Below are 15,208 nucleotides of genomic sequence, written 5' to 3'. Positions count from 1 at the left end.
ACACACACACACACACACACACACACACACACAATAATCAAATAAGAAGATTGAAGAAGGGCCTGTAAACCAAGCAAATCAAAATAAATCAAAACAAATCTCAACATATTCCACTCTTATCTTGACCGCTTTCTTGGTGTCTGAAGAAAGCGTGGTTACTTTGCTGCCAAGCTGTTTATTACAGTTAATGTTCTGATCTGATAAGGAGAGAAGAGCTTCGCTGCTTTTGTTTCAATGCTGCTTGAGTAAAGCATTCACAGTACATTGCATCAGCTGAAAAGATGGTTGGGCTCGGGGCATCTGTGGGAAATGTGGTCATGTGCTTTCACTGAGATTGGATTATAGGAGTTGTTAAACTGGCTAAAGCGATAGCTGCCACTTCACTCGTGGTTTGGAGGCTCTTGTCATGGTTCTGGAACTTAGAATTGGCAAACAGGTGGCCACATTTAACAACTCCGCTTTAAGAAAAAAATGCTGCCTCTTTGTTCCAAAAAAGCCTTTGTTCCACTTCTTCAAAGTAACACATGAATAAAATATTTGGTCAGTTTGACCCTGGATCGAAGAGTCTTGGGTTTCATACTTAGCATAAGGCCTTTTCTGTAATTTCACTAATGAATGCTTTAACATAATGAAGAAACAATTTGAGTGCATCGTTAATAAATTCTCTTACATTTAATTAATGTTAGATTTATTGGTATTTACAAATATTCTATAATGTCCGGAAAGCATGCACCGTGCACACAGGGGTAAAAGCTGGCAGGGTTTCAGGCACCGAACAGTTGTAGTTGTGGGAATTGTCATTCTCGTCCAGTAACAACAGCAAAAGACACCTTTTTGTTATTTGGTTTTCCATCGGATGCTTTGACTGTTAAGGTAAGTACTGTCGGGTTTCGCTAGCATTCTGATTGTATTATTGATTATATTCTGTGTTGTGAGTCTGCTGAGTGTCTGTCATTGTAAGATCAAATACTGAATCTCCTGTTTCTCTGAACATCGCCTGTTTTGACTACGATTTGGATTCTGATTCTGCTTTGTGTATGCCCTGAAACTTTGTAAATAACTTTGTAAATATTCTTGTTAATACTAGTTTGCCATACTAAGGGACATAAGCTGATCTTCTGAACTTTCTATTCATCAGTGAACCCTGAAAAATAAAATGGATCATGGTTTCGCTGACAATAACCTGCTCCTTAACACCACTAAGACAAAGAAGCTCATTGTGGACTTCAGGAAGAAGAAAGAAGCCATGCATGACCCCATCCACATTAACAGGATGGTTGTTGAACGTGTCTTGCATTAACAGGATGGTTGAAAATTTCCTGGACCACAAACACCTCCAGCCTGGTCAAGAAGGCTCACCAGCGCCTCTTCTTCCTCAGGACACTGAAGAAGAAACAGCTGTCTTCAGAGAGGTGATGAAAACTGCCCAGCGCATCACAGGGACACCACTTCCTGCTCTTGAGGACATCCAGAGGAAACGCTGTCTACGTCGAGCTCACAGCATTCTTAAGGACTCTTCTCACCCTGACCATGGACTGTTTAACCTCCTGCCCTCCGCGAGGCGCTTCAGGAGCCTCCAGACAAGGAACACAAGATTCAGGAACAGCTTTTCCCCTACAGCTGCCCCCCCCCCCCACACACACACACACACCATACACACGGACTCCTCCCCCTCTTCGTCACTACATCTGACTGATTAATTTACTTATTTACAACAAGCAAAAAACAGTAAACTTGTTATTACTTGCACTACTGTCTGTTCATCCGGAAACACTGTATAATCCATTTGCACACTGAAATATTTTCTATGCACTTTACTGTCCATTGCAATAGTACAACCCGAATTCCGGAAAAGTTGGGACGTTTTTTAAATTTGAATAAAATGAAAACTAAAGGAATTTCAAATCACATGAGCCAATATTTTATTCACAATAGAACATAGATAACGTAGCAAATGTTTAAACTGAGAAATTTTACACTTTTATCCACTTAATTAGCTCATTTAAAATTTAATGCCTGCTACAGGTCTCAAAAAAGTTGGCACGGGGGCAACAAATGGCTAAAAAAGCAAGCAGTTTTGAAAAGATTCAGCTGGGAGAACATCTAGTGATTAATTAAGTTAATTGATATCAGGTCTGTAACATGATTAGCTATAAAACCTTTGTCTTAGAGAAGCAAAGTCTCTCAGAAGTAAAGATGGGCAGAGGCTCTCCAATCTGTGAAAGACTGCGTAAAAAAAATGTGGAAAACTTTAAAAACAATGTTCCTCAACGTCAAATTGCAAAGGCTTTGCAAATCTCATCATCTACAGTGCATAACATCATCAAAAGATTCAGAGAAACTGGAGAAATCTCTGTGCGTAAGGGACAAGGCCGGAGACCTTTATTGGATGCCCGTGGTCTTCGGGCTCTCAGACGACACTGCATCACTCATCGGCATGATTGTGTCAATGACATTACTAAATGGGCCCAGGAATACTTTCAGAAACCACTGTCGGTAAACACAATCCGCCGTGCCATCAGCAGATGCCAACTAAAGCTCTATCATGCAAAAAGGAAGCCATATGTGAACATGGTCCAGAAGCGCCGTCGTGTCCTGTGGGCCAAGGCTCATTTAAAATGGACTATTTCAAAGTGGAATAGTGTTTTATGGTCAGACGAGTCCAAATTTGACATTCTTGTTGGAAATCACGGACGCCGTGTCCTCTGGGCTAAAGAGGAGGGAGACCTTCCAGCATGTTATCAGCGTTCAGTTCAAAAGCCAGCATCTCTGATGGTATGGGGGTGCAAAAGTGCATACGGTATGGGCAGCTTGCATGTTTTGGAAGGCTCTGTGAATGCTGAAAGGTACATAAAGGTTTTAGAGCAACATATGCTTCCCTCCAAACAACGTCTATTTCAGGGAAGGCCTTGTTTATTTCAGCAGGACAATGCAAAACCACATACTGCAGCTATAACAACAGCATGGCTTCGTCGTAGAAGAGTCCGGGTGCTAACCTGGCCTGCCTGCAGTCCAGATCTTTCACCTATAGAGAACATTTGGCGCATCATTAAACGAAAAATACGTCAAAGACGACCACGAACTCTTCAGCAGCTGGAAATCTATATAAGGCAAGAATGGGACCAAATTCCAACAGCAAAACTCCAGCAACTCATAGCCTCAATGCCCAGACGTCTTCAAACTGTTTTGAAAAGAAAAGGAGATGCTACACCATGGTAAACATGCCCCGTCCCAACTATTTTGAGACCTGTAGCAGAAATCAAAATTGAAATGAGCTTTACACCAAACTGATTTGTTTTTACAAGGAATAAACCAAAAAGTATGTTTTAATTAATAATTTATTAAAGTTACTTAAAGGAGTACTTCACCTAAAAATGTCATCACTCTCAAGCCATCCATGATCAGGATGAGTTTGTTTCTTCATCAGGTTTGTAGAAATGTAGCATTGCATCAGTGTCTCATCAGTGGATGCTCTGCAGTGAATGGGTGCCGTCCTTCACTTTTGTGTTGCAGCCGCCAACAAATAAAGGAGTGATGAGTGTTTGACAGCTGAATGAGGTCTGTTTACTGTCTGGCAAAGTGCTTTTTCTGAGCTCCTTATCTGATCTCTGAATTGAAAACAGTGCTACATTTAACAGTTCTGCAAAGAAAATACAAAGAATACGTTGGGGGGGGGGGGGGTCTGCTTTAGACATTCTACTAATTGTAAGTATCTTTGCAACTACATGCCAACTTGCGCTCATTAATTTGCAACTACATGTCAAATAACTCATTAATGTGAAATTTGCAACTAAACATCAACTCATTATTTTTGCCACTAAATGCCAAATAACTTTCATTATTATTGAAACTACATTTCAACTAACAGTCAATATAGTATTAGTAGACTGTTGGTTTAATATCTGCTATCACAAGTAACTTAGTTGACATGTATTTGTAAATTATTGAGAGTTAGTTGATGTAGTTGGAAATTAATTAAATTAATGTTAGTTAGTTGACATGTAGTTTAAAATTAATGAAGGTTAGTTGACATGTAGTTTAAAATTAATGAAGGTTAGTTGACATGTAGTTGTAAAGTTACTTATAGTTTGTATAATATCCAAATGTAATAAATGTATTCACCAGTTTACACATCTCAGTCAGAATTATTTTAGCCTTACACCAAACTAATACATATTAAGTTTTCTTTTTCAAGAATATGATTAATGAGACTTTTTTCATATGATGTGCATTGTATCACCTTTGTGCTGACGAAGAATATCAACATGATTTTTTATTTAAAATCTAAAAATATGCTGTAATCAAGTCAGTATGATTTTTAATTAAATAGAAAAAAAAAGATTGTCATGTCACTGATGCACATACACAGTCAAACAGCAACCTATACGCTGTAAACTTCACCAGCAGCTGCAAACATCATATATCATCTGTATGAGTGTGCTAAAATCACACTGCATTAATACAACCGTAAGAGATAGTTGAACCAATTACCAACAGTATCAGTCTTCATCTGATGAACATTTGGCACAGTGGTTTCATGGAGCTTTGTGAGGTTTTAACGTAATACAAGATAAAATCAAAGAAAAACCATAGACCACACTGCTGGAAAGAGTGAATTCTGGGAGAAAAAATAAGCGGCCTTTATTAGCACAGATGGCTTGAGTTAGTGAATCATCAAACACAATTTCAAATATCCTGCAAGAGGCCTGACAGCAGCTTTAGGATACCGTCAGAAAGACACAGATACTGCAGCTGGGGTGTTTTAAAAGGGCCTGCTAGATTTGTGAATATTTGGAATGGGTACAAGACGCACAGAATAACATACGGCGTGCGAAAAAGAACCAGTTGATTTATGTTAGCAGTCAAGTTCAACGAAACGTACTTCAGGTGAATGTATGCTTTTAAGAGCAGTCTGCTAACTAAATAAAGGGCCAAGGCCATCTGGACCTCCAGACTGAAATCACGAGGGACAAATTTGAAAGAAATCCACTTTAAGTCACTCACACTGACATGTTTTGCACAGACTTGCTACTGTTAGAGAAATGTGTAACATGGAGCAGTAAAGGTCCATAATATACTATCGTGATAAAAAAACGATTTAAATCAAACTACTTGAATGGTTTATGTATAGGGACATCATGTAAATGGTTTTCCAAAAGCTACATGTTGATTAAGAGAATAAAACTTAATGCAGGTAATGCATGTGAGTCTAAAATTCAAGCACAAGGCAGACAATTATAATTAACCCATTAAAAAAAGGTACAGAGGAAGCTTTATGTAATGCTGCATGATGGAAACTGTGAGTAACCACATCACCATCAGTATTAAAGTGGCCTAGTCAATTATCTAAAAGTGTAGAAGAAACAGAAGACATCTCAGGGGGATATAAACACAAATGAGCCATGCATTAAAATCATTTGACCTCTTCTCATTAGTTTACTCATTACTGGACCTTAAATAAAAATACAAAATCATGTAAATAAAGGATTCATTTTCAGAAACAGATGTTTATGGTAAAACTTGCTTAAGCTTTGAAGTCAGCAGAACTCAATGCATTAATCTACTTTTTTCCTTTTTTGAATTTTTAATGATTTTTTTATAGACAAAGTAGTGTATTAAAGATAATCTGAATATATATATATATATTTTTTTTTTTCATATTTTCTTTGTAGAGGATAGTGCTAAGTTATTAAAAACATGAACTGACATGTATAGGCAAAAACAATGATTTATTTTTCAATTCCCTGATCAGTTTTTGGGTTTCAGAATGTTTTTAACCAAACTTTGTAGCAGAAATGATTCTCAACTAACACAATGATTTGATATACTATTTCACTTTATGGAATATGTGCATTAAATGTTCAGAAACTGGTATTCCCAGTCTATAATGCATCTATACATTGCATCTAATTTGCATATTAGTGTGTTCATGCTGCAAATTATAATGAAAAAAGAAGTGTAATAATGGAAAATTTTCATAAGAATATCCTATATTTCATTAGAATGTTGATATATTATTATATATTTAATTTAATTTTTAATTTTAATTTAATATATTATTATATTATGTTACATTATTTCATCATCAAAGACATATTCCGACAAACATGTATTTAGTATCATAGTATTTAGTATACTATGACATATTTGCTTTTTAGACGTCACAGTTTTCTTAAATTAAACTCAGAAGATACTGTATGTGTGTCATGGTTGTAGTTGTAGAAATGAAATTATTTGCATCTTGTCAATGTGAACCTCTTCAACGAGCCAATGAGAAAAGCATTTCTAATCCTGTGGCTCCTCTTAGTGGACAACTTTAGTATTACACCCCTCGCCCAAGCATTGCAACTTTATTTATTTATTTTGTTTTTTATTTTTATTTAACAGAACAAAATATTCAACAGCAGCCTGTAGTAAAATGTATATCAAAACATGTAAACTATGTGTGCAAACGATATGATTCATTAATCAAAAACAGGATATTATTTTTATTAACAATGTTCTTCAAAGCAGTTTCCCGAGGAAGATGGATCCTGGACATTTCTTCTTATTAGTGTAAAGATGTTCAAATAATAATAAGACGTTTTACAGGAACAATAAAATTATTATTATTATTATTACTTTAATTGGAATTCAATATAGAAACAATTACAAAATAAATGTACAAACAGACTTCTTTTCCACTGAACAAAAATTACAGGAATAATCAATATCCAAATTAAATCGCACTTTTAGATGGATATATACTAGCCTATGTAAACTTATAGATGTAACATATTATATTACATTAATTAGACAGTGTATTTCATAAACGCGCCACGCTTTGTTATATTATAGAATTGTTCTAAAAGAATAAATGATACAATGTATCGTCGTTCTGACGTAGCGCTCTACCGGAAGACGCATTGTCGCGCCCGGAAGTCTAGTGTTGTTCTCATCCGGTTCAAGTTGTGATTGTGTGGCGTGTGGTGAAGGTTTTGTGTTCAATACTGATTGCCGTGTTGCTGTTTTAAGCATGACTGAGGTAAATGTGAGCTTTTGTTTCAACTCCGAGTGTCTCTGATCGATAGTCTGACCGGATAGTTCCGTGTTTGAGCATGAAAACAGCGGATCTGGAGCTGTATTCACAGCTTGTAGTTTCAGGCTGACTGATAGATGTTTGTGTTCCTACAGGACGTACAGAAGCACTCGGTGCACACACTCGTGTTCCGCTCTTTGAAGAGGACTCATGATATGTTTGTGTCGGATCACGCTAAAGCAGTAGCGCTGGACGATCAGAGGTGAGAGGGTTGCCAGGTTTCACAACAAAAACCGCTCTATTGCGTCTCGGCGGGTTCCGCCGGTGAAAAGCGCGTTCAAGGGGATGAAAAACACGTTTTTGGGCGGAGTACCCCTGGTAAAATTCGCATTTCAGCAGTTAATCACGTTATTCGTGCCAATTCAACCCGAGGCAACCGTGTTAAAGTCTGGGTAAAGTAGCCAGTGTCCGCGGGAAAACCGTGGATCTGGCAACACAAGCTGTAGTCGAAGACTGAACGTCTGTTCTTTGCGTTGTAGTTTGTGAACCACTTTATAGATAGTTTACAAACTGTTATCCGTTACAGATCACGTGACAAAACCTGTAGTTAGTAATTTAATCCACGACATCACACATTTTAGATAATATAATGCGACTACTTTTGATCTAACTCGTTTTAAAGAGGATGATCTTGTACCACATTGATATATAAAGTAACTTTTCCATTCATTGTTGTTAATAATATGAAGTGCATTAAACACTGCATTATTGGGGTTTGTAAAGAAGCTACAGACGGTTTGAGAGTTTAATGAAAAGCTAATAATTACATAATAAAAATGAAGCATTTCAATATCAATCAAAATATTTATTTGTTTGCTGCATATCATGTGACAATAACCTGCAAACATGCAAATCTGATACTTTATCATCAAAATATTTATTTTCCGAGTAAATGCATTAGGTGAAAGAGAATCTGATGACCGAAGCTTTGTATTTTAATGTTTAAACGCATGGTTAAATATCCAACGGAGTGATAATTTCATTAATTTGAATAAAACTGAATCTTCATCAGCAGTTGATGCAAGGTAGAAAGGAAAGTTTAAAAAGAGTTAAAAATTTTTATAATTTATTGCTATTGTGCAAATAATATGTAATCCACACAAAAATTAACTGTAGTCTGATTAAGAGTATTTTAAAATGCAATTTAATTACAAGTACTTAATTGTAGGAATCTGACTGATGTACATGTAATCTTATAGATCAACGACTAGCACTTATTAGAGATGAGAATGTATTATTGAAAAAAAACAAGTTTTTGCGTGCATAAACAGGAAAGTGATATTACCCCAGATTATGATCGACAACATTTTCATGCACAAGTTTCATAACACACTTCAGCCTTTAAATCATGAAAAGGGTTGAGTTTAAATGAAAAGTCAAACCAGTGATCGTTTCATCACTTCTGTGTGTTCAGCTACAAGATGAAGATGGCAGTGAAGATGCGAGCGGAGTATAAGCCCGTGCTGCACATGCCTGTGCTGAAGGAGGGTCGAGAGCGAGGGTCTGACCCCTACGGCCCGCTGGGATACACGCTGCCCGGTGCGTCTGTCTGTCTGATGGTTCACAGATGCCTTGACTTCTAGGTTTGCTGTAAATGTTGTTCTTCATTTATTCAGATGCTAGTCCAGATTACATGGTGACCGGGACTCATCCGTATCCATCTGCTCCGGGTAAGAGAGTCGAAGCCTGAGAGGCAGCCACACAGAACGTGTTTTCTTCTTCAGAGGGCTAATGGAGTCTTGTTTTCCTTCTTCTCAGGAGTGGCCCTCACTGCAGACACACAGATGCAGAAGATGCCCAGTGAAGCAGCTGTTCACTCCATGGCTCTGGCTCTTCCTCCAGCTCAAGCCAGGTCATGCATTTACGACTGTATTTTTAATATCCTGATGGAAATAAGACCACGCTTCAGCATCGCTGTGCTTGTTTGCATGGCACAAGTGCTTGTTATAAGTGACTCGAATGCAGAGGAGAGCTTGTGTGCATTTACCGTGAACCTCTGATGATGTTTAAAACCCATATCTTGATTTAGTCGAAGTACACAAGATTCTATGTACAGCTCTAAACTGACAGACTTGTCCGATTTGAATCATTCAAGATTCAACGCAATAATCTTGTTGAATCAACACAACATTGCTTTAGTGTTTAGGCTGCTTTTCTCTCTCTACATCTGTAGAAATGCAGCACAACGCCATTCATTTCCCATCTGTTGAACATAATGCAAGTTTTGGCAATCAGCAATCCAATATAAAGCACCTAAAAACAACATTTCATGTGAAAACACTTTAAAACAGAGATACTGAAGGATCAAATTCAGGAAAGCAGATGAGCTCGGAATATGAACAGAATGTGCTAAATGTTTGAGCGATGGGTTCATCTGATTGCTTGATTAAAGAATGCATCAGCAGTAAGAGGTGTACTGAATCTGGCTTTTAAATATCACTAGTACTCCATTTCTACTTAATGCAGACCGCATTAAAACCAATGGCGGTCAGTGCAGGAAAACCTGGTTTTGTCTTCCATGTTTGCGCTCCTTTAAGACTATGAATTGTGATGTGGGCTTTACATTGGCAATACATTTTAAACCCTGTATCTAGTGCTGTTCCCTTGAGACCAGTGTGAATCAGGTTTTGAGATGTGGTTTTCTTCTCTGTAGGCAGGAAGCCAGTCGGACTGCAGCCAGTGTGGCAGAAATCCACCGACACGCCGGAGCCGGGGAGCGATCGCATCCACCGCAGCACGCACTGGTGAGCTCCTTCTGTCCGTGTGTTTCCTGTAACCGTCTTTCCCAGATTTTAACGTCAATGAATGAATCTTTTGTACTTCAGTGTTTAGATCCTTGCACTATTTTTCAGAGATGAACTACATCCGTTTTCTCTGTTTTGCAGTCTCTCCTGGAGGGAGGCACAAAGAGTTCTGCACTGGTGCCTAGAAAGGCTCCCACTATGCCCAAACCTCAGTGGCACCCCCCATGGAAACTGTACCGAGTGAGTGTTTCTCCAGCATGTTTATATTCATCCCGAGTGCTTGTGTATCCAAGCGTTGTCAGTGCTCTTCATGTTTGAGACGTAAGGACTGTTTATAATGATGTTGTGTGTCTCAGGTCATCAGTGGTCATCTGGGTTGGGTCAGATCTATAGCAGTGGAGCCTGGGAACCAGTGGTTTGTGACTGGATCAGCAGACAGGACTATAAAGGTGATCTTCGCGACTTCAAATAAAGCCAATGAAGATATGACTTAGTGTGATTATCATATATATATAATTAAACCACATGCTTTGTGATATAATCACACAAAGCCATCTCAGTAATCGTGTGTGTGAGTCGCTAACTGCAATGCAGCGTGAAGAAAAGCACAACAAAAGACGAGCTTTGGGCTCTCTGCAGTTTTCCACTAAAATTAAAGCTTTATTTTTAATAAATGATATTAGTGCATGCATAAACCTTATTATAATTTAATAATTATAATGCAAAACAAATATTAATTTTTGATTGGTATTATGCATTGCTTAGAACTTCATTTGCACAACTTTAAACATGATTTTCTCAATATTTAGATTTTTTTTATTTATTTTTTTGTCACCCTAAGATTCCAGATTTTCAAATAGTTGCGTCTCAGACAAATATTGTCCCATCCTTACAAACCAGACATCACTGGAGAGATGATTTATACAACTTCAGCCATCAATTTAAAAAAAAATTGACACTTATGACTGGTTTTGTGCTCCAGGGTCACATTTGACAAATACCTTTTCATTTTACAGTGAATTATAATAGTGATTAATTTTGTTAAATGCTTATATTTAGTAATATAATAATAATTATGATTATTAATATATTCGTATTGGTAAATCTCATACGTTTTGGCTCTACACATACAGTAAATGTAGATAAAATCATTTTAAATCCCCATGCAGCGTCATGCAGCCCAAAGCTAATTCTCAACTAGTGTAGAATATCGTGCATCATCATGAATCCCGCATCTGTGCTGTGCTGTCAGATCTGGGATCTTGCGAGCGGGAAGCTGAAGCTGTCTCTGACGGGTCACATCAGCACCGTGAGAGGAGTCGCAGTCAGCACTCGCAGTCCTTACCTCTTCTCCTGCGGCGAGGACAAGCAGGTCAAGTGCTGGGATCTGGAGTACAACAAGGTACAGCCTTTAAACACACACACAAACCGTGTGCATTCAGTCCGAGCTCGACTTACAGAAGACTTCTGTGCGGTCCACAGGTTATACGACACTATCACGGCCATCTGAGCGCAGTCTATGACCTGGACCTCCATCCTACCATTGATGTGCTGGTGACCTGCAGCAGAGATGCCACCGCCAGAGTAAGACCTCACATGTGTTTATGTGCTGATGATTGATCATGAGCCCACTGTACTACCACTGACGTGTTTGTGTGTGTGTGTGTGTGTGTGTGTGGTAGGTTTGGGACATCAGGTCCAAGGCAAATGTCCACACTCTTTCTGGACACACAAACACAGTGGCCACCGTCAAATGTCAAAGTGCCGAACCTCAGGTGGTTACAGGTATGCACCCGTCCCATATTTCGCCTTCTGAACTAAGGTGTTTTTCTGTAATGCTCTTGTTTGATCTGTTTATTTTCCTGCTTCAGGAAGTCATGACACCACCATCAGACTCTGGGATCTGGTCGCTGGCAAGACTAGAGCCACTCTGACCAATCACAAGAAGTCTGTCAGAGCGCTGGTGCTCCATCCCAGACAGTACGTGGCTTGCCTCACACTTTTTAATGCATTTATCCGAAGCGACTTACAGTGCATCCAGGCTATACATTTCATATTAAACTTTTTATTTTTTACCAGTATGTGCGTTCACTGGGGATTGAACTCACAACGTTTTGAGCTGCTAACACAGTGCTCTACAGGGCTTAAAGTATTCCGGCACCGTGCCGGATCTCCGGCGTGTGGCCGTGAGGGAAAAATAATAATATAATATTTGAGAGCTTGCGCATGCAGTTTAATATTTTCGAGCCAATTTATTTCTTATACCAATCATATGAGAGGAACGCAGCTTTAACTAACGTTACAAGCCTATCAGAAGCAGAGAAGGGCGTGAAGGATGATTGACGCCCATGCATTAATGTCACGTTAGCGTTGTCGGAGAAAACAGAAATGGAGCGCAAGTTTATGAAGCCTGGGGATGATGTCCTAGACTCCTAGCAATAGATAAAGGACGCGCTTTTTGGCAGTTGGTGCAAGAAACTGAGAGAGCCCGCTTGTTTCTGCATGATTTGCTCGAGGAATTACTGTATGCCAGCAGCGGTAAGAAAGTGCTTGCTCGTTATGATTTATGTCGCGTTCCAGGCAACCCGTAACCCATGTTTTTCCAACCTTAAACCTGTGAAAGTGCACTGGAACGGCAGTCAAACCCGTGACTTTTCCACCCGTGAACTCGTACTAGATCGATGTACTCCGAGTTCTGACGTCACACAGCACGCGAAACAACAGCCAGTGTTTATGCAAGTGGTACACGTTGAAAAATAGATTTTAGGACAATGTAACGTTGCAATAAAATTAATAATCTAGTGCAGGTCTCTTGCCGGGAGCAACTATTAGCTAACACACCGTTGTCTATGACTGACCATGTCTGCGATTAAAAAATACGTGTGTGCACATTTATAGCAGAAAATGATTTGTCATTCAGAATTTCGCAGCCACTGGTCGCCCTGTGTAGAAAACTGGCAGAAGACTAAAAAAGCGTTTACTAGACTGTTGGTTTCAAATCAACATGCGAGTTACATCCCAGAAAAAAAGTGATAATAGCCTTGATTTCACTTCTAATCTTCAGTTTAGCAGTTCAGTTCTTTAGCACTTTGAGCACTTAATTCTTTAAGCACTTGTTATTGTTTAGAAGAAAACACTTTATTTGACATAGTACTTTTAAATAAATGGTGCCAAACATAATCATTGAAGAGATTCTTGTCTATCTCAGTCTGTTTACCATTTTCTAAGCACTTTAAGCTCTTGTTACTGTATTTTTGTTACTATCGTCAATATTTGAATTAAGTCTGTCTGTGGAGTTTCTCTCCAAACACCCCCCCACCCCCCCCAAAAAAAAAGTTCAGGCTCAGGATTTTTTCCCACTTTAACTCCAGGCTCTATTACTGAGCCGCATGGTTTTGAGTTAACTAATGGAGTTAGCATTAGCATACAAGCTGCTTAATTTAAGTTTGTGGCTAGGTTTCCAAAAAGTTGTTGATCATTTTTTATTAAGAGGATAAACTCCTTGATTAATAATCGCGTTTACAAGGCGGTCCCAAGTTGGATAATTTTCCAGTAAGTTTTGGAAACTTTCCAGGATTTCTTGGAATAATCTTGAATTTTATTTATTTATTTTTTTGTAATTTCGGAATGTTCCACCCCTTTGTAGTGTCAATTTGACATTGCAGTTTTTGGCCTCTGTGAACAGGTTATAGAAATCGGCAGATGTTGTCTGTGCAAAGCTAGCAGACGCAATCTGTTAATTATATTCATTAACAATTATAATCCAATTTATTGATTGGTTGTTGCAGTATAAATCAGTGTTGTTGCAGTATTTAAATACTGTTCTTGTATTGGCTTTTTCCATTTTCAATGATATTTTTTACTTGTGTTTGTTTATAAATGACTTTATTTGTTTTAGTAAATCAAATTAAACTTAACTTCAGTTAGTTGCTATAGTGTTATTTATGTACATTGAACGTTACAGATTAAAACATGATAGTATGTCATTTTTTTTTATTATTGTGCAATTTCATGCATCTGGTTAAACTGAGCGTTTATGATGATGTATTTTTTGCCTTAATTTCTCAAATCAAATGAAACGATGTAGCAGATCGTTTCAAAGCGTTCATGTTTCTTGAACAGGTACACCTTTGCCTCTGGCTCTCCAGACAACATCAAGCAGTGGAAATGTCCCGATGGGAACTTCATCCAAAACCTTTCAGGACACAACGCCATTATCAACACGCTGGCGGTCAATTCAGACGGCGTTCTGGTGTCAGGAGGTGAAATGCTGCTTTTTGTATTTGGTCTCTTTCCTGATTTCTTCCCTTACGTCAGACTGATGCATCTGTCCTTTTCCTCATCAGCTGATAACGGCACCATTCACATGTGGGACTGGAGGACTGGCTACAACTTCCAGAGGATCCATGCGGCGGTGCAGCCCGGCTCTCTGGACAGCGAGTCTGGGATCTTTGCGTGTGTGTTCGATCAGTCTGAGAGCCGCCTCATTACAGCAGAGGCCGACAAAACCATCAAGGTCTACAAAGAGGACGACACGGCTGTAAGTGCTAGGTTCACTATTGAATCCTACTCTTAACTCCTTAATACTCAAAATGATGCAATGAAATTTGTTGGTTGTGAAATGTTTATGATGGAAAAGAATCGTGTTTAATGCTCTTACTGCAAAATTTCCAAATTAAAATGCTTTCTTTTATTTATTATCTCTTTCAGACTGAGGAGTCCCATCCGGTTAATTGGAAACCTGAGATTCTGAAGAGGAAAAGATTTTAGTTTTTGTATTTTTGTATTTTTATTTTTTTCCTATTTCAAAGGTTTCATTTTGTTACGTTTTCGCCGTCTAAGACACAAACACAGTTTTAGACTTTGAATCATATGACGCATTTAGCTTTGCTCTGTCTATTAAAAAAAAAAAAAAAGCAACACTGCAGTTGTCTTCATTTGTTGTATATGAGGTTTCTTCCCTGTCACTCCAAACACCATCTGCAGGTCTACATGACCAGGACGACTAACTGTTCAACTGCAAGATCTCCTACAGTGGGATTATAAGCATGGCATTTGATGGAAATGTCATCGAAATGTCCTTTACATATAAATATTTGCAAATCAGAAAAAATTATGGCTGTTCATGTTTGCCAAGTTTAAATAAAATGAGCAATTGACACATTCATAACTTGACTTTTTTTTTTTTTGGACCACAAATCCCTATGAATTAATTATAAAGCGGTCTATACCATAGATTTTATGGTATTTCCCGACATAATTTGTAAAATAAATTAATTTCAAAACATCATATTGAACTGATCATGTAATGATTTGGTGTAAATCATACGTTTATAATCGAGGAGTACAAACAAGTTTACGACAGATCCTCTACTGTCCTCTTTCA

General features: G+C 38.3%; 1 protein-coding gene across 1 annotated transcript; it reads left to right on the top strand.

Moving 5' to 3' along the window:
• The first annotated feature begins 6,889 nt into the window (after positions 1 to 6,889).
• plrg1 (pleiotropic regulator 1) lies at positions 6,890 to 14,759 on the top strand. The gene is made up of 15 exons (XM_059551450.1): positions 6,890 to 7,024; positions 7,174 to 7,280; positions 8,493 to 8,617; positions 8,695 to 8,748; positions 8,837 to 8,930; positions 9,732 to 9,822; positions 9,964 to 10,062; positions 10,179 to 10,271; positions 11,075 to 11,224; positions 11,305 to 11,406; positions 11,505 to 11,607; positions 11,694 to 11,802; positions 13,945 to 14,084; positions 14,169 to 14,362; positions 14,533 to 14,759. Exons 1-15 carry the CDS (start codon positions 7,016 to 7,018, stop codon positions 14,590 to 14,592), a joined length of 1,530 nt encoding a protein of 509 aa, XP_059407433.1. The 5' UTR covers positions 6,890 to 7,015; the 3' UTR covers positions 14,593 to 14,759.
• Positions 14,760 to 15,208: the final 449 nt, after the last annotated feature.

Source organism: Carassius carassius, chromosome 6 (genome assembly GCF_963082965.1).
Source record: "Carassius carassius chromosome 6, fCarCar2.1, whole genome shotgun sequence".
Taxonomy (NCBI): Eukaryota; Metazoa; Chordata; class Actinopteri; order Cypriniformes; family Cyprinidae; genus Carassius; species Carassius carassius.
The sequence above is the reverse complement of the archived record's forward strand: the minus strand, read 5'-3'. Positions and strand labels throughout refer to the sequence as shown.